Here is a 20,399-nt window from a genome sequence, read left to right as displayed (position 1 = left end):
TGGGAATTGTTGACGAAGACTGGCAGGTGGAAAAGAGGACTTGGAGTTACTGGACAAATCCAAAAAAATCCGCAAGTGAGGGAGGGAGGGACCAAGGAGAGGTAGAAGAAGAGGGCCGGAAGGATAGAGGAAGGGGAAAGGACTCGAGTGACGAGAGAAGGGAACAAATGCGGACTGCGATTGGGAGACCCGACCTAGGCCGCTGTCATGGGGAGGGGAGTGCAGAAGATGGAAAAAGGAGGCTGCAGTTTGGGTGGTCAGGTGAGGCATGGACGCAGGCGATGTATGATGCACGCAACTGTTGTCAGCGGAATCGTAGGGGAGGGATTCCAGCTTCCACAATAAGGCTAGTCACTGGACTAGTGCGGAAGGCACCTGTCACCAGTCTGACGCCACAATGGAGAATCGGGTCGAGGATCTGCAACATTGAAGGTGCTGCTGAATCATACACAACGCTCCCGTAGTTGAGACGGGACTGAATTAAGGCCTTATAGAGCTGTAGGAGGGTTGTTCGTGCACCCCCAAACGGTGTGGCTAAGGCAGCAAAGGATGTTGAGGTGCCGCCAGCACCGTTGTTTAAGCTCGCAGAGATGAGGTATTCAAGTGAGCCGAGCATCAGCATGCCAAGAAAGTGATGCCTCTCCTCAATATGAAGGAGTTCATTGGCAAGGTAGAGCTCTGGATGGAGATGGACTGTTCGATGACGATAGAAATGCACACTCGGGTCTTAGAGGCTGAGAAGTGAAAACCATGGTTGGATGCCCAAAAATGTGCCTTACGGATAGATCTCTGCAGCCGCCGTTCAGCGACACTGATGCTTGGGGAACTGCAATAATGACATAAGTCATCGGCATATAGAGAGGAACAGACCAATGAGCCCACCGCAGCCACAAGACCATTAATTGCCACCAAAAAGAAGGGAACACTGAGAACCAAGCCCTGCGGGACATCGTTCTCCTGAATATGAACAGAGCTACAATAAGAGCCAACTCTACCCTGAAAGGAGTGATTGGAGAGAAAATTCCATAGAAAAATCTGAACTGGACACTGTAAGCCTCATTCGTGCAGCGTAGCAAGGATATGATGGCACCAGGTGGTATCGTACGCCTTCCTAAGATCAAATAAAACAGCAACTAGATGTTCTCACCGAGTAAAAGCTGTAAGAATAGCCAACTCTAGCGAGACTAAATTGTCAATCGCTGAGTGGCCTAAACAGAAGTCCCCCTGTTGCTGGGCTAGGAGGCCCCGAGCTTCGAGGATCCACATGAGCCACCGACTCACCATCCATTCCAGGAGTTTGCACATAACATTGGTAAGGCTGATAGGGCGATAGCTATCAACCACCAGCAGATCTGCACCAGGTTTCAGCAGTTGGGTGGTAACACTATCCTGCCAACGAGTTGGGAAAACGCCCTCCATCCAGATGCAGTTAAACAGGGCAAGTAATTCACCCTGACAGTGCGCCGAGAGATGGCGAAGAAACTGGTTGTGAATTTGGTCTGGACCTGGAGAGGTATCGAGGCAAGCTGTAAGGGCACTTTGGAACTCCCATTCACTAAATGGGGCGTTGTATCATTTCAAACAGTGCATGGGAAACGACAACTGCGTACGCTCAGCCTGCTCTTTAATGGCGTGGAATTCGGTGCTGTAGCCTGCTGTCGTAGAAATACGAGTGAAGTACTCTGCCAGGTGTTCGGCGTAAGTGATTGGGTCAGTACAAAGTGTGCCCCGAAGAGAAAGGCAAGGGACAGATGCATGAGGTGGCTTTATCAGACACTGGCTGACATCTGGAGGGGCAGTAACCATGAAATGGAGGACACCAAGCGATTCCTTCAGCGCAAAAGGAGCTGGAGGAGGCAGGTACTTCTCCGGCTCAGAGGTGGGGACTGAAGTCCCCAAAGAAGGAGGGGTTGTTACTCCCGATGTTGATAACAGGGGAGCAACGGAAAAGGGTGTTCCCCAACTACCTGGGGGGGCAGGAATAGATGGCCGGCCTGGAAGGCCCACAAAAAGTGGCTGAGCTTGGGGGCTCATCACCAGGGATGGCGACATCAAAGCTGCTGCAGCAAATGTTGATGAAATGCGCACAGGGTGAAGTCAATCGTACTTGCGTTTGGCCTCTGTGTAAGTGAGTCTGTCCAAGGTCTTATACTCCATAATCTTCTGTTCTTTTTGATTAACCGCGCAGTCTGATGAGAAAGATGAATGTTTCTGTCCACAGTTGACACAAACAGGGGGCGGCGAACACGGGACGTTGGGGTGGGAGGCATGTCCACAATGCCGACAGGTAGGGTTGGCCTCACATCTCGGCAGGGTGTCTCCCTTGAAAGCCAAGATGAAGGCACCGGTGGCGAACCTACTATCTTTGGGTCCCCTGAAGACACATCGTACAAAGTGGACACCGTGGTGTTCCAGGTGTGCACGGAGCTCGTCGTCAGAGTGCAACAACAGATCACAATGAAAAATATGTCCCTGAACCATATTGAGGCTCTTATGATGCGTAATGGAGACAGCAACATCACTGAGCTTGTCACAAGCAAGCAATACCCGTGACTGCGCTGGGGATGCTGTCTGTATGAGGACTGCTCCAGACCTCATTTTGGACATCCCCTCAACTTCTCCAAACTTGTCCTCTAAATTTTCCGCAAAAAACTGAGGCTTTGTGGTCAGAAATGAGTCCCCATCTGTTCAGCTGCAAACCAGAAATCAAGAAGAATACATCTCACCAGGCAATTTAGACCGCCGTTCCTCCCCTGGTGTGGACAGGGAAGGGAACGATTGGGGGTCATACTGTAAAGCATTGAACTTTCCTTTCTTAGAGTCTCGTGCTTGCACACTATTCATATTTCGTTTCATGGTGGTCCCATGAGCAGCTATGGGAAGGAATGTCCACCCAGACAGAGCCCCGCTTGCCTGGATAAGCCTAATACAACCAGGGGGCGCACGCTAGCAACTGTTCTACCTCAACAGCCATGCGTCTTCTCAGCGTGCAGCACATCTTGACATTGAGGTTTTTTTAGACAGGTTTATACCATCCACACGACCCAGGCAGTTAAGCCAAGATCCCCGGGCTCTGTACTGTACAACATTCCACCATCACGCCTTACAGTGGTTGTTGAAGCACACTCAGAGTTTACGGTATTGAGGACTGGTGGCGCTCCCAGTCCCCAGCTCAGGGACCCTGGGGTCGCCAAGCCCGTACCCAGCAACTAAATGCTGAGACCCCTGAGGGGTTCAGGATGATATTTAAAATATTGCAGTGCCTGCGTTGTTCAGAAGTATGATGCAATGCTCATAGAGAAATGCACGCACGTCTGAAGGAAAACGCATTGCAACAATTACAGCTGTTATAAGACACACGAAACACATTTGCAGTTGTAAATATAGATAACTGTGTATAAATTTCATGTATTTAAAAATGGCTGTAGTTGCAGCAGTGCCTGTTCCTTCGGATATGTACACACATCTGAAGGAACATTGCACTGTACTTCCAAACAACGTAAGTGTTGCAAGATTGTATTTATCTGCCAACACCAGTAACATTTAATTAAAATGTCTCCCTTGTATGGGAATATACATAATGAATGTATGAGTGCAGGTCTTTTTTTAGCAAAAAGTACATACATTCACATGCAGACATCCAAATGTGCACTCCCATGCCCAGAGGGCTAGGAGAAGAGCAAGAGCTCGAAAGCTAGTGTTGATGCTGCTTCCCACTGTGTGTTTCTGTGCTCCATTCATCTGTCCAATGTGAGTGAGTGGTCGCTTTTCCCTTATTTTATATACTGCTCCAACCAGCAGTATCCACCATGTGCAAGTTTTTTACTTCTGAATAAAGACTTTATCCAAAAGCTGAAATATTTCAAGCATTCCTTTTCACTGTGCCTGTCTGCAACTCGAGTGTCATCTCTATGTTGTGAGTAACAATCAATCCTTTCCATATGTTATTGCTGTTATTCCATTCTACACTTTCCACTGTTTGAATCACATAAATTAGTTACTCAATAAATGTAAGTGGTAAGAAACTTTTGACATTTGCAGACATCTCTATTAACTACTCCTACAAATCATCAGATTCTATAACTGAATTTTCATCTTCTCACACAACAATTAGGTCCCTATTCTTACATGATATAAAAAGCTAAGCCTCTCATTTGATGTGTACCTTGACTCTTACCATATCATAAATAACTGACACTATGAGCTGGAAAGCAATAAATTAATTAAGCATAAAGAAAACTACTGAAATGAAGTTTTTTACTTCCTTCAACATGTGTATATAGCTTTCACACTGGACTGGATCTTACAGGACTCAATCTGGAGATAACAGCTTAGCCCTGTCGAAACTAGGAATCCAGTATAGAAACACATGATCAAGGCAATAAAAAACCTCATACCAGAAGCTTTATTTACAGTGTCTTACTATACCCTTGTTTTATTCTACATGATGGGAACCACAGAACTTTGAGAATGAATGAATAAAATGAATGAATGGTAGCAATCTAAGTCACCGAGTTGTATCTTTAGAAACAGTTTACATTAACCAAGAAACTATATGTAACCATCACTTCCATTTTCACTTACACATTTGGTAATCTCTGCTTCCACATATGGAGTTCTAAGTTTAAGTCTATTAATAAAGTTATTTTTTACCAGCACTAAACAAAAGCAGTGTTTTAGTATTGCGCCACTCAGTAACATTATTAACACCAACTTTAAACTGGCACATGAAAAGAAATAGTGTATATACTTACTGACATGGCACGGGCACATAATGAAGAAATGACCATCATGCGAGCTCGGCTAACAAAATCATCTCCACTGTAGCGCCACATTGATGTTTGTAGTGCACCCGCTGACGATACGTCCAGGTGAATTCCCCGCTTCTCAAATGTGGCCTTTACCTTACTCAACATTAAAGTAACAGGTCCTGGATGGCATCGCAAAAATGCAAGTTCAGGATGATCAGTATGTAATTGCCTAGCAACACACATATTGGCCAGCAGCATAAACTCTTCAATTAATCTGCAATTTAAAAATATTGATGAACATGTACAGAAGTCTTTTTGTAAAACCAAATAAAATGAATCATAAATACCTGACATTGTGTAACGCAATAATCAAAAAGCATTAACAGTTAAAGCAGCTTAATTTGCTTTCAGATGAACACTTATAAAAGTGACGGCATGGAGAGCACAGTACAAATAATTTTTTTTTTCCCCTAACAAGTGCTATGTAACAGTTTTTTTCCACTTTTATTGTCATTACAAAAGTTTCATGTTTAGATACACCGACAAATTAAAAAACTTTAAGGTCAGATTCAGTTCAGTTTTCAAAATTCACTACTTTATATTTTTTTAAATGATCACAGCTTCACCAAACAGTTTGAAGATATTTTACCTATCAACAGGTCCCCCCACACACACACAAACTTCAAATTCCAGCACATCTTTAGCATTTTACTGTTTGCGGTAACAGTTACTTCAACCAGATGGTGTTGGAGGTGCAGGTACAGATTAAGAGCAGATCATCAAGTTTAGTTTGGATAGAATTTCTTATTTCATTTCCCTTTTATTTTATTATCTACTAAATACTTTACATCACTGGGTAAATGTTCAAAGATTTTTTTATGACTGACTACCTCGTTTCTTTCTGTGCTTTCTCCTTACATTTATGAAAGTAACTGTTCATCTGAATTGGGATTGAATGGAGATTTCATAAGAGAGTAAATGTACTGTGAAGTTAGTATGGGCAACTGTTTACAGGGCTGTATAGAAGAGATTCTAGAGTCCCATAATATATTGCACCAGCTGAAATGCCACACTGTGAATGCTGTTCTTGAACACTGGATTGGTTGGTTGGTTCGTGGGATTGAAGGGACCAGACTGCGACGGTCATTGGTCCCTTTTTCCAAAACTTCAAACACCCACAAAGTATAAAAACGAACAATGGAGATAACAAGAGGTGACACAGGACAAGAAAGACTCAGACAGAGATCAGGCAAAACGAATTAAAATCACACAGAGTGTGACAGTGGTTGGTCAACCAGAGAGACAAAAAAGGAAAAGCCAACCACCCAGAATCACACTAAAAACCCAATCTAAAATCGTAGGTCAAATGCCAGACTCAACACAAAAAAATGACAAACACTTAGATTAAGTGATAAAAGCCCCCAGCCCGAATACAATGCAAAACTAAGCCTGCCATGGCAGTGTCGTCTGTTAAAATGGCAGGGAGCGTATCAGGCAACGCAAACATCTGCCTCAGCACAGCTAAAAGGGGACAGGCCAACAAAATGTGGACCACCGTCAAAACAATTCCGCAGCGACATAGAGGTGGGTCCTCACAGCACAATAAGTGGCTGTGCATCATCCGAGTCTGCCCAATGTGCAGCCGGCAGAGAACAACAGACTCCTTGCGAGAGACCCGCAAGGAGGAGCGCCACGCAACGGTAGCCTCCTTGATGGCCCGAAGTTTGTTTGGTGAAGGCAAGGTGCGCCATTCTTCGCCCCAGGTGCGAAGGACATTCTACTGCAAAACAGCCTGGAGGCCACTCTCCGAAAGCCCAATCGATAAGGTTGGTGCACCGACATCCTGTTTAGCCAGCATGTCAACACGTTCATTGCCCGGGATGCCGACATGACCAGGGGTCTACACAAAGACCACAGAGCGGTCACAATGGGCAAGAGTATGGAGGGTCTCCTGGATAGCCATCACCAGACGAGAGCGAGGGAAACACTGGTCGAGAGCTCGTAAACCGCTCAGGCTGTCACTACAGATAATGAAGGACTCACCTTAGCAGGAGCGGATGTACTCTAAGGTACGAGAGATGGCGACCAGCTCAGCAGTGAAAATGCTGCAGCCAGCCAGCAATGAGTGTTATTCGTAATGGTCCCCTAGAGTGAGAGCATAGCCGACACGACCAGCAACCATCGAACCATCAGAGTAGACAACGCCAGAGCCCTGATACATGGCAAGGATGGAAAGAAAGCGGCGGTGGAAGGCCTCAGGAAGGACTGAGACCTTCAGGCCCCGTGCCAATTCAAGCTGAAGACATGGGTGGGGCACAGACCACGGGGGTGCACGCAGAGGGTCCTGGAAAAGGGGTGGAAGAGGGAAAACCCCAAGCCCAGAAAGAAGCTCTCTGACGCAAACTGCGATCGTACAACCCGACCGGGGACAACGTTCTGGGAGATGGGCGACCGACCGAGGGAACAGGAGAAGATAATTAGGATGCCCGGACAAGCTACAAACGTGTGTAGCATAAGTGGCCAGTAAATGTTGGTGCCGTAACCGCAGTGGAGGGACACCTGCCTCCACAAGTATGCTGTGCACAGGGCTCATACGGAAAGCTCCAGTGGCAAGTCGGATCCCACTGTGAGGGATGGGGTCCAGCACCAGCAACACAGAAGGGGATGCTAGACCATAAGTCAGGATCCCATAATCCAAACGGGACACCCTGCCGCCGTTGGATAAGCAGCTGCCAGCAGCAAGTCGTATACTCTTAGCTCACTTATTTGTTACATAGTTTAATTCTTAATTTCTTTGCACGTTTTTGGTACTTGCATTGTTTAATTCATAAATTTCAAGCGTACTATAGTATTTGAAAGTTGTAGCATCGCGTTTTAGTACCTGAATAGAGTAAAATCGCGTAGTCTCCTTCCGCCGCCGAGCAGTGTGTCAGCAGTGTGCAAGTAGCAGCATTACTGCATTTACTAGGCAATCTTTTATTTTAATAACCATTTAAATTTTGTGTCAAACTGTTTGTGCTCTCTGTAGATTAGTTCAGACATTCTTTGCACAACAGTTTTTAGCATGGATAGGGACTGCAACTGCTGTGTTCGGATGCAGGCTGAGTTGGCATCCCTTGGCTCCCAGCTTCAGGCAGTGTTGGCTTCGGTCACACAGCTTGAGGTTGTTGAGAATGGGCATCACTGTGGGGGTCCGGTTGGGGGTTTGTAGGGGACGGCCAGCTCATCCCACGCATCCCCCGATCGGACTACGACCGTGGCTGCCCGGGATACTGCCCACATTAGGGCTGATTCCTCACCTGTGGTAGAGTTGGAGGTTGTCTCGAGGTGTGGCAGGGGGCAAAAGACATTCCAGAGGGCTGAACGGAAGGCGTCTCCAGTTTGTCTGACGAACCGGTTTCAGGCTCTGTCTCCGCCTGCTTGTCCTGATCCAGAGGTTGCCCCTCAGTCTGTAAGATCTGAGCGGTCGCAGAGGGTGGACTTACTGGTACTTGGGAGCTCCAACGTCAGGCGCGTAATGGCTAAACGGGTAGCAAGGGTTGTGTGGTGTGGACTGGGCGGTTTATTGGGTTAGATGGCCTCGGGCAAGTACAGAAAGGGCAACAGCCTCAAAGGGTGCGGGGCAAAGTCAGGACATGCGGGGACCAAGCAGCAATCGGTATTGTAATTGTAAACTGTCAAATCTGCATTGGTAAAGTACTGTAACTTCAAGCGCTGATAGAAAGCACTGAAGCTGAAATCGTCATAGGTACAAAAAGCTGTCTGAAGCCAAAGATAAATTCTGCACAGACAGTGTTTAGAAAGGATAGATTGCATGCAACTGGAGGTGGCGCATTTGTCGCTGTTAGTAGTAGTTTATCCTGAAGTGAAGTAGAAGTGGATAGTTCCTGTGAATTATTATGGGTGGAGGTTATACCCAACAACCGAGCTAGGTTAATAATTGGCTCCTTTTACCAACCTCCAGACTCAGCATCATTAGTGGAAGAGCAACTGAGAGAAAATTTGGAATACAATTCACATAAATTTTCTCAGCATGTTATAGTCTTAGGTGGAGATTTCAATTAACAGATATAGACTGGGAAACTCAGATGTTTAGGACGGGTGGTAGGGACAGAACATCGAGTGACATTATACTGAGTGCACTATCCGAAAATTACCTCGAGCAATTAAACAGAGGACCGACTCGTGGAGATAACGTCTTGGACCTACTGATAACAAACAGAACCGAACTTTTCGACTCTGTAAGTGTAGAACAGGGAATCATTGATCATAAGGCCATTGCAGCAACCCTGAATATGGAAGTTAATAGGAATATAAAAAAGGTAGGAAGGTTTATCTGTTTAACAAGAGCAATAGAAGGCAGATTTCAGACTACCTAACAGATCAAAATGAAAATTTCTGTTCCGACACTGACAATGTTGAGTGTTTATGGAAAAAGTTCAAGGCAAATGTAAAATGCGTTTTAGACAGGTACGTGCAGAGTAAAATTGTGAGGGACGGGAAAAACCCATCGTAGTTCAAGTTAGGAAACTACTGCGAAAGCAAAGAGAGCTTCACTCAAAGTTTAAACACAACCAAAACCTCTCAAACACAAGCTAAGCGATGTCAAAGTTAGCGTAAGGAGAGCTACGTGTGAAGCGTTCAATAAATTCGAAAGTAAAATTCTATGTACCGACTTGACAGAAAATACTAGGAAGTTCTGGTCTTACGTTAAATCAGTAAGTGGCTCGAAACAGCATATCCAGACACTCCGGGATGATGATGGCATTGAAACAGAGGATGACACGCGTAAAGCTGAAATACTAAACACCTTTTTCCAAAGCTGTTTCACAGAGGAAGACCGCACTGCAGTTCCTTCTCTAAATCCTAGCACAAACGAAAAAATGGTTCACATCGAAATAAGTGTCCAAGGAATAGAAAAGCAAATGGAATCACTCAACAGAGGAAAGTCCACTGGACATGACGGGATAGGATACTAATCTGATTCTACACTGAGTACGCGAAAGAACTCGTCCCCCTTCTAACAGCCATGTACCGCAAGTCTCAAGAGGAACGGAAGGTTCCAATAGATTGGAAAAGAGCACAGGTAGTCCCAGTCTTCAAGAAGGGTCGTCAAGCAGATGCGCAAAACTATAGATCTATACCTCAGACGTCGATCTGTTGTAGAACTTTAGAACATGTTTTTTGCTCGAGTATCATGTCGTTTTTGGAAACCCAGAATCTACTCTGTAGGAATCAACATGGATTCCGGAAGCAGCAATTGTGTGAGACCCAACTCGCTTTATTTGTTCATGACACCCCGAAAATATTCGATACAGGCTCCCAGGTAGATGCTGTTTTCCTTGACTTCCAGAAGGCGTTCGATATAGTTCCGCACTGTCGCGTGATAAAGTAAGAGCCTACGGAATATCAGACCAGCTGTGTGGCTGGATTGAAGAGTTTTTAGCAAACAGAACACAGCATGTTGTTATCATTGGAGAGACATCTACAGACGTTAAAGTAACCTCTGGTGTGCCGCAGGGGAGTGTTATGGGACCATTGCTTTTCACAATATATATAAATGACCCAGTAGATAGTGTCGGAGTTCCATGCGGCTTTTCGCGGATGATGCTGTAGTATACAGAGAAGTTGCAGCATTAGAAAATTGTAGTGAAATGCAGGAAGATCTGCAGCAGATATGCACTTGGTGCAGGGAGTGGCAACTGACCCTTAACTTAGATAAATGTGATGTATTGCGAATACATAGAAAGAAGGATCCTTTATTGTATGTTTATATGATAGTGGAAAAAACACTGGTAGCAGTTACTTCTGTAAAATATCTGGGAGTATGCTTGTGGAACGATTTGAAGTGGAATGATCATATAAAATTAATTGTTGGTAAGGCGGGTACCAGGTTGAGATTCATTGGGAGAGTCCTTAGAAAATGCAGTCCATCAACAAAGGAGGTGGCTTACAAAACACTTGTTCGACCTATACTTGAGTATTGCTCATCAGTGTCGGATCCATACCAGATTGGGTTGACAGAGGAGATAGATAAGATCCAAAGAAGAGTGGCACATTTCGTCACAGGGTTATTTGGTAACTGTGATAGTGTTACGGAGATGTTTAGCAAACTCAAGTGGCAGACTCTGCAAGAGAGGCGCTCTGCATCGCAGTGTAGCTTGCTCGCCAGGTTTCAAGAGGGTGCGTTTCTGGATGAGGTATCAAATATATTGCTTCCCCCTACTTATACCTCCCGAGGAGATCACGAATGTGAAATTAGAGAGATTCGAGCGCACATGGAGGCTTTCAGACAGTCGTTCTTCCTGCGAACCATACGTGACTGGAACAGATAAGGGAGGTAATGACAGTGGCACGTTACGTGCCCTCCGCCAAACACCGTTGGGTGGCTTGCGGAGTATAAATGTAGATGTCTATGTAGACTGAATTAACACCTGGTAGAGCTGTAAGAGGGTAGTCCGATCAGCTCCCCAGCTGGTGTGGCTCACACAACGCAGAGCATTACGATGCCGCCAACATATCTGTTTAAGCTGTCGAAGATGAGGAAGCCAAGTCAACCGGGCATCAAAAACCACACCCAAAAACCGATGTGTCTCCACCAAAGCAAGAGGTTCGTTGTCAAGATAAAGCCGTGGCTCAGGGCAAACAGTGTTTCGCCGGCAGAAATGCATGACACAGGTCCTGGCAGCCGAAAACTGGAAGCCATGCGCTATAGCCCAAGACAGCGCCTTGCGGATTGTGCCCTGCAGCTGACATTCAGCAGCTGCAATGCCAATGGAGCTACAGTAGAGGCAGAAGTCATAAGCATACAAGGAAGCTGAGACGTACGTTCCCACCGCCACAGTGAGCCCATTAATTGCAATTAAAAACAGGCAGACACTTAAGACAGATCCCAGTCGTACCCGTTCTCCTGAACTCAGAGGGAACTATGGGAGGTCGCAACTTGCACGCAGAAGGTACAACGCGACAGAAAATTTTGTATGAAAATCAGCAGCGGGCCCCGAAGGCCCCAACCATGAAGTGTAGAGAGGATGTGATGTCGCCATGTGGTGTAGTATGCCTTCTGCATGTCAAAAATGACAGCAACAAGGTGCTGATGGCAGGCAAGGGCCATACAGATGGCAGACTCCTGGCTCACCTGATTATTGGCGGCAGAGCGGCCCTTACGGAACCCACCCTGAGACAGAGCCAGAAGGCCCCGAGACTCAAGTACCCAACTCAACCGCCGGCTCACCATGCGTTTGAGCAACTTGCAAAGAACTTTGGTGAGGCTAATGGGGTAGTAGCTGTCCACCTCTAGTGGGTTCTTGCCAGGTATCAAAATGGGGATTACGTTGCTTTCCCGCCATTGCGACAGGAACTCACCCTCGACCCAGAAACGGTTGTAAAGGTCTAGGAGGTGACGCTGGCAGTCCGCCGAGAGGTGTTTGAGCGGCTGACAGTGGATGCGATCTGCAGGGTGCCCAGAAGAGTGACGCTGTGGCAGTGACAGAAAGATTGGAAAGTGGTCACTACCACACAAGTCATCATCATGCATGCTCCACTGGACAGACGGTAAGAGGCTAGGGCTGCAGATCAAAAGTTCGATGGCTGAGTACGTGCCATGCACCACACTGAAATGTATGAAGGCACCATCATTTAAAATGGAGAGGTTAAGCTGTGCCAATACATGCTCAATGGTGATGCCTTTGCCCGTAGACACTGATCCACCCCACCCAGTAACAGAAAAGGTGGCGGAAATTAGGCTATCAGCACAGCCAGGATATGCTGTGGGACATCGCCATCCGGTGGAAGATACAGACTGCAGACAGTAAGAGCCTGAGGCTTCCACACCCGAACAGCGACAGCCTCTAAAGGTGTTTGGAAACGGACAGACTAGCTGTGAAGAGAGTGAAGGGCGTAGATGCAGACGCCACCAGAGACCCTTTCATAGGCTGCCCGGTTCCTATAATAATCCCGATAGCCATGGGGGGTGGGGGTTCACATTGCCGGAAACCAAGTTTCTTGAAGAGCAATGCAGAGGAAAGGGTGAAGGCTGAGAAGTTGTCGGAGCTCAGCAAGATGGTGGAAAAAACCGCTGCAGTTCCACTGGAGAATGACATTATCCTTGGCCGAGAAAGGCGTGAAGGGACTGGGGAGGCAGATTACACCTCCTGGTCACCTGCTGCCACCGACTGAGTACCTGTGCAACTGTTATCCATTGCGTCTGAGGGAACGGCGAGATCCAAGTCCTCAGCGGGTGACAAAATCTCCACCTCATCTTCAGACGCTTAGCTTGGAGATTGTGGTGGGGTGGGTGCAACCGCGAGTTCCTTGGGCTTACAGGTCTTCTTCTTGGATTTCCCACGCCGCTCCTTGGGTTTCACTGGCTGGGAGGGCTTCACCGATTCAGTCTCCGGGACAGAGGAGAATCGCAAAGCCCTACGACCAGCAGGTTGTGGGCACTTATGCGACTGTCGGGTTTCAGCCTTCCCGCTTGTGGAAACCTGGGAAGGGAGGGACCCAAGGGACCCCTTATGAGCAAGAGAAACCGAAGTAGTTGGACACTTCTCCAGCTTAGAAGCGAGGACGAACGTACCTGATGAGTGAGAGGGGGAGGGGGGGGGGGGGTAGGGGGGGGGGCTCTTGCTCCCGAGGTAGGTGGTGCAGGAGCAACAGGGTGTATAGTGCCCCCTACGGGCAAGGGGGCATGTGTTGTATGGTTCGGCGATCCAACTGTAAGTCGCGGAACAGACCGGGCTAACACAGTTGTCATTGCAGCGGCATAGGAGGAAATCATTCGCACAGGAAGTAGTTGTTCATATTTCCTCTTAGCCTCAGTATAGGTCAGTTGGTCCAGGGTCTTATTCCATGATTTTGTGCTCTTTCTGTAAGATCCTGCAGTCTGGCGATCAAGGTAAATGATGCTCTCCGCAGCTGACACAGATTGGAGGTGGGGCACATGGAGTATTGGGATGTGATGGGCATCTGCAATCTCGACATGTGAGGCTGGAAGTACAGTGGGAAGACATATGGCCAAACTTCCAGCAGTCAAAGCACTGCATCGAGGGAGGGATATAGGGCTTGACATCACAACAGTAGATCATCACATCGACCTTCTCTGGTAATGTATCACCCTCGAAGCCCAAGATGAAGGCACCGGTAGCAACCTGATTATCCTTCGGACCCCGATGAACGTGCCGGACAAAATGAACACCTAAACGCTCTAAGTTGCACGCAGCTCGTCATCAGACAGCAAGGTAGGTCCCTATGGAAATTAATACCCTGGACCATATTTAAACTCTTATGTGGTGTGATGGTAACGTTAACATCCCCCAACTTGTCGCAAGCAAGTAACCATCGCGACTGGGCAGAGGATGCTGTTTTTATCAAAATTGATCCAGAGTGCATTTTGGACATACCCTCCACCTCCCCAAACTTGTCCTCTAAATGCTGTATCAAGAACTGAGGCTTTGTGGACATGAAAGACTCCCCATCAACTCTTGTACAAAATAAGAACTGGGGCGAATAACTGTCACTGCCATCCTGAGACTTACGCTCCTCCACGGTGTGGCCAGGGAGGGAAACATTTTTCAGATCATATTTCTGAGTGTTAAATTGAGCCCGAGAACACTTAGAGACTGCTGGCGGCTGGCTGCCAGCGAGAGATGATGCACAACACTTCATTGCGGGTCATCTGCCCTGATTCCACCCACTCCAACCAAGGGCCTCCCCAAGGGCGCCACCCAGCCTCCCCAAGGGCACCACCCAGCCTCAGCAAGGGCCACCTGGCAGGATGGCCATTGCCGGGAGTCCCGATGCCCCAGGGAGATAAGCATCTACTCCTTGGCATACGTGGGGAGTTAATGGCGCAGTCATCAGCTGAGTGATCCCTGTGTTGTCAGGGGGCTACAACCAACAGGGTGCATGGCGGCTCCTCCACAACGGACTGGCTACCATGCTGGATATTAGGTGACAAGTAGTCCACGTTTGTCATCAGCGCAGAAAGCGGCACTGCACATTGCATGGTGGAAAATGCATGCAAGAACGTATCCATGCCCAAGAGATGGAGAGCGGGCAGGACTGCAATGCAATGACGAATAAGCTGGTGAAAGGTCTCAACACACGATGGACAAAATGCACCAAGTAAGGCGCCCTTCCCCAATCAGCTCACCCTTTGGAAAAATTTTGAGATATGGAGGTCAAACCCGACAGGGAACGACCACATTAAGTGCCGAAATGTTTTAGACTCCTTTTAGTCGCCTCTTACGACAGGCAGGAATACTGCAGGCCTATTCTTACTCCCAAACCCACTGGGGGATGAACACTGGAGGACACTCGTAGTAAGCAGCTGGAAATCATCCTAGCTATACTGTCAAACGATTGGCAGCTGCTGCGTATCTTGTAAGAGCTCCCAAGAGTCGTGTACCTGTGATACCAATACCATAGGTACCTCAAGTACTATCCTCTCCTGTGGGTCCTGTCTACTCTGCAGAAAGTAGAGGATCTGTCATTACTCACCCACTTGACTGCAAGTGGCATCCTATACAGGGTGGAAGGAGATCAGGAAGAAGATTCTGTCTTTCACCAAAACTGAAATGGAGCAAGTGGGACTTACTTCCCCTCTTTTGAAGAAAACTGTTCTGACTGTTATCAAGAATTGGCAAAGGCAAAAGTGTAGGCCTACTATACGTCACCAGTTCAAACGTATGAGAAATGCTGTCTTTCAATGAAACTGAAAAAGTGGGACAGATTTCACCTCTTATGGGAAAAGCTGTTCGGACTGGTATCAAGACTAGGCAAACGTGGAAGTGTAGGTCTATTAAACGTCAGCAAGTCAAATGTACGGCAAATGATGGTACCCCTTAGGGAAATGGCACGAAGAAACAGGAAAGGATATCATGTGTCCTTAACGTGTATGCCTGTGGGGCCTCATTCAACAAGCTGAAGTGGCTATTCCAGCAGCCATTGAGGACACAATGTGCAATCAACTGCATATTGCGGCCACGTTTTGGAAAAATTATGCCTGTTGTCTAGTCTCCGAGGTCATTCTTGGTTCATTCCAGCAAATGGAAGAGAAGGCTGAGTACACCAGCCTTGTGCACAGAATTTCAATGAAGCACACAATTTCCATCATCGTCTCCAAAACTGATCATGGCCCTTTGGCTCTGAATTGAGCGGAAGGACTGAACCATTGACCTCGAAGATTCTGTGACAGGCTAAGCTGTGATTTCTTGGATTTGTACCATCGGGCTGAGCGTTGTTGGATCCCCCTAAATAGGTCAAGTGTGCACTACACATCAGAGGCTGCTACTCAGGAACCTGACTGTGTGCTTTTTTATATTTATTTAGGTGACTCTCAATTCGAACCACATAACGATAGCTGTAGAAAACCCAGAAGCATCAGAGTAAGTTCGAAAGATATGCCTCCCACAGGTACGAGTATTAATATCCAAATGATTAACTGCTGAAGCATTCACGACAAAGTGCTAGAGTTTGAAGCGCTCCTGAAAAGCAGTGAAGCTGACACAATGCTATGCACAGAAAGCTGACTGAAACGTAAAATTTTTAGCACTGAAATTTTTAGGGAAAATTTGAGTGTGTATCTAAAGGCTAGGCAATGGGAAATGGAGGTGGTGCATTTGTCACAGAAGATGTAGTAGTAGTAGTAGTAGTAGTTGTTGTTGTTGTTGTTGTTGATGATGTAGTCGTCGTCTCAGCTTATCTCAGTCTTTTTGCGATGGTGCTGCATTGGATGTATGACTGATACCCCATGCGGTGAAATTTTCACCATTGTTCATCTGCATATAATGACGATACGAGTGGTAGAATAGCTGATGAAACTTGCACTCTATCTGTAGATACTACGGCACATGGGCAACAACACAGCTGGATAAAATAATGTTTTATTTAGAAAGCCAGATGGAAACAACTTTGGCCTAACAATTGCTGATGAAATACCAAGGCGATTATGCTGCACAGAGCTGGTCATCTTAACCTTAAGTCTTGCTCGTAAGGTCATCGCCGTCTTGAGACGTACTCTCAGTCACGAGATTCACTGGGGCTAGGGCTGCTGATAGACATCTGCCAACGAGAGTCTGCAAGTTCCCAGTGCCCTCCTGAGGCATGTAGACACTTGAGTACTGTTTCTTACAGCTATGACGACATAAGAGAATTTTCTATGTATGTTAGCAGACAGGATGCAGATGAGAAGGGCAGACTGGACACACCCAGAATAAGTCATAGCAGTTCCTGCTGGGATAATTTCAAGGTATAACTTCATTCTGTGTCTGGAGATCCTCAATGATGCAGAAAAGTCAGAAAAAAAGAATACACAATACATATTTTTTTTTAATGCTCATGTAATCCCCACAAATCATAAATGAAATGGTACTCATGTATAAACATACTTTCATTTAAAAGGTAATAACTAACTTGTCACAAAACACATAGATGTACAATACATTGAGGTGAGTATGACAATTCTGCATCACCAAAGAGAAAAATCAATTTAGACCACTTACTTACACTGATCACATTACTCCAGAAGCCACATTTTAAATAACACATTATTCGATATGATTAATAACAGTACACAACAGTCTTTTTTAATGAGAAATTTGTCAGTAGAGTAGGAATAGCAGACTACAAATAAATGCTTCGTGCTCTTCTTAAACTGAACTTTATTAGAAGTTAAAACTTTTCATGACTGATTAAGTTACTGCAAACATGTGTTCCTAAATAGTGGATCCCTTTCTGTGTTAATGTTACTGACTAAATCTTTTTGAAGATTAGTCTTATTTCTAATAATAACTGTATTGATTGAGCACTTAGTTTGAAAAAAATGTTATTTATGACAAATTTCATTAAAGGATCAATAAATAGGCAAGCAGTAGTTGGCATCCTCAGTTCTTTGAATAGGTCTCTGCAGAATGTTTTTGAGTTCACACCACAAATAATTCATATTACATATTTTTTGTGGAGCGTACCATGTATCGTTACTAGTCATTTTCCTTCCTCTTTCACTTTCAAAGTGAGTGAGGGAAAAACAACTGGCTGCACAGCTCCATATGAACTCTTAATTTCTCATATCTTATCTTTGTCATCCTTATGTGAAATGTCCCTTGGTGGCAGTAGAATCATTCACAGTAAGCTTCAAACACCAAATCTCTAAATTTTCTCAACAGTGTTCATTAAAAAGAATGTCACTTCCACTTCAGAGATTCACTTTATTCCAACGTATCTCCAGTACACTTGTGTGGTGATCAGACCTGCTGGTAAGAAATCTAACAGCCTGACTTTGTATTGCTTTTATGTTTTTCTTCAATCCAATGTGGCATGGATCCCAAATACTTGAGCAGTACTCAAGAATAGGTTCCACCATCATCCTATATGCAGTCTCCTTGACATTTTTCCAAAATTCTACCAACAAGCCAAAGCGAGCGCTCACCTTCCCTACCACAATCCTCAAATGCTCATTCCATTCGATATCACTTTGCAACATTATGCCAGGATATATACTTGAGGTGACTGTGTCAAACAGGAAACTACTAATGCTGTATTCAAACATTACAGGTTTGTTTTTCCTACTCAACCACATTAACTTACATTTATCCACATTTAAAGCTAGCTGCCATTCATCACACCAACTAAAAATTTTGTCTACGTCATCTTGTATCCCACTACTGTCACTCAACAATGACACTTTACCGTACACCACAGCATCATCAGCAAACAACCACAGATTGCTTCCCAACTTGTCCAACATTTCATTTATATACACAGAAAATAATAACAGCCCTATCACACTTCCCTGGGGCACTCCTGACAGTACCTGTCTCTGATGAACACTCACTGTCAAGGACAACATACTGGGTTTTATTACTTAAGGATTCCTCAAGCCACTCATATATCTAGGAACCTATTCCATATGCTCATATCTTCATTAACAGTCTCCCATGGAGCACTGCCTGTTGCCCTTCATCCAGTGTTCACAGTATATCATGTAAGAAAAGCGAAAGCTGAGTTTTACTTTAGTGATGCTCTCTAAAATCGTGCTGATTCACTGACATAAGCGTCTCTGGCTCAAGAAAATTTGTTACATTTCAACTGACAATACGTTCAAGAATTCTAGAGCAAACGGATGTTACGGATATTGGCCAGTAATGTTGCAGACCTGTCCTTTTACCATTCTTATATACAAGAGTCACCTGTGCCTTTTTCCAGCTGCTTGGAACCTTGTACTGGACAGATTCACAATAAATAAACCAAAGTAAGGGGCAAATGTTACAGAACACTAATTGTAAAACCAAATTGGGATTCCATCTGGACCTGGTGAGATGTTAGTTTTCAACTCTTTCAGTTGTTTCTCTATGCCAGGAATGTTTGTTACTATGTCATCCATAAGGGAGTCTGTTCGATACCAGACTAGTCAATGGGCAGCTGGATGGAAGCCTTAAATACACTTAGTGATTTAACATATGACCAGAATTTTTTCAGGTTCTCAGACAGATCTTTTGTTAAAGTGTGACATTGGTGGTTATTGTATGCTTCACACACAGATCTTTTCAAAGTCGCACAAATCTTTACTAATCTTTGCCTGCCATCATCTACATGATCTGTTTTGAACAAAGAGTGCAACAGCCTTTGCTTCCACATCATCTTCCAAATTTTATTGTTAAACCATCGTGGGTCTTTTCCATTCTTAAGCCACTTAATAGGTACATAATTCTCCAGATGATGATTTATAATATGTTTAAACTTTATCCATAATACCTAAAGACCATCTTACTGGAACTATGAGATGTCAATTCATGTCTAAGTGAGACGCTAACAAATGCTTATTTGCCTTCTAAAACTAAACTCCGCCTAAACAAGACATGAAGGCTCAACGCTGCCTACCGGCCGCCATATCACCCTCAGCCCACAGGTGTCACTGGATATGGATATGAAAGGGTACATAGTCAGTACACCACTCTCCTGGCCATATGTCAGTTTACGAAACTGTCCTAGCCTTCTTGACTGATTTATTAACTTTTGTACCCACAGTTGCTATAACGAGATCACTAATCCCCATCTCTATACTGATGCTCACACCAAGGTCTGGCCTGTTTGTAGATACAAATTCCAACATATTTCCATTGCGTATGGACTGCCAAACTAGCTGCTCAACACAGTTTTCGGAATATCATGTCAAAATTACTTCACAAGACTGTCTACCTATATAGCCACAATGAATCCATAGTCATCCCAGTCAATACTCTGTGGGTTAAAGTCACCTCCAATTAGTATTACCTGATCTGCATCTTCACATGCTACTGACTGTAGACTTTCTTTGAATGACTCTAGAACTTGTACAGCAGAAGCGGGTGGCCAGTAAAAGCATACAACAGTTAACTTGGTTCCAGATATACCTGTTGCAAGCGATCAGACAACTTCACTGTGACACTCAACTGTGACCTAAGGGAGAGACTATATTTTCATGAACTGCTACGAATACCCCCACCTCCTCCAACAGCATCTAATCTGTCTTTCTGATATATGTTCCATGATTCACTAAATACTTCAGAGCTCTCTACTTCAGGTTTCAGCCAGCTCTCAATCCAAAGAATAATTTTGGGTGGGAGAACTTTCCTGGAGGCCGTTACATTCAGAACTTTATTACAAATG

The 20,399-nt window shown here is 45.3% G+C and overlaps 1 protein-coding gene across 1 annotated transcript in view; it reads right to left on the bottom strand.

The window, feature by feature from the left end:
* LOC126355935 (DIS3-like exonuclease 2) overlaps window positions 1-20,399 on the bottom strand; it is a 192,000-nt gene that overhangs the window by 81,579 nt on the left and 90,022 nt on the right. The window contains exon 12 of the mRNA XM_050006507.1: window positions 4,755-5,025. Coding sequence (XP_049862464.1) covers window positions 4,755-5,025 — 271 coding nt within the window. The remainder of the gene's footprint in view (window positions 1-4,754; window positions 5,026-20,399) is intronic.

Source organism: Schistocerca gregaria, chromosome 3, assembly GCF_023897955.1.
Source record: "Schistocerca gregaria isolate iqSchGreg1 chromosome 3, iqSchGreg1.2, whole genome shotgun sequence".
In the NCBI taxonomy this organism is placed as follows: Eukaryota; Metazoa; Arthropoda; class Insecta; order Orthoptera; family Acrididae; genus Schistocerca; species Schistocerca gregaria.
The sequence above is the reverse complement of the archived record's forward strand: the minus strand, read 5'-3'. Positions and strand labels throughout refer to the sequence as shown.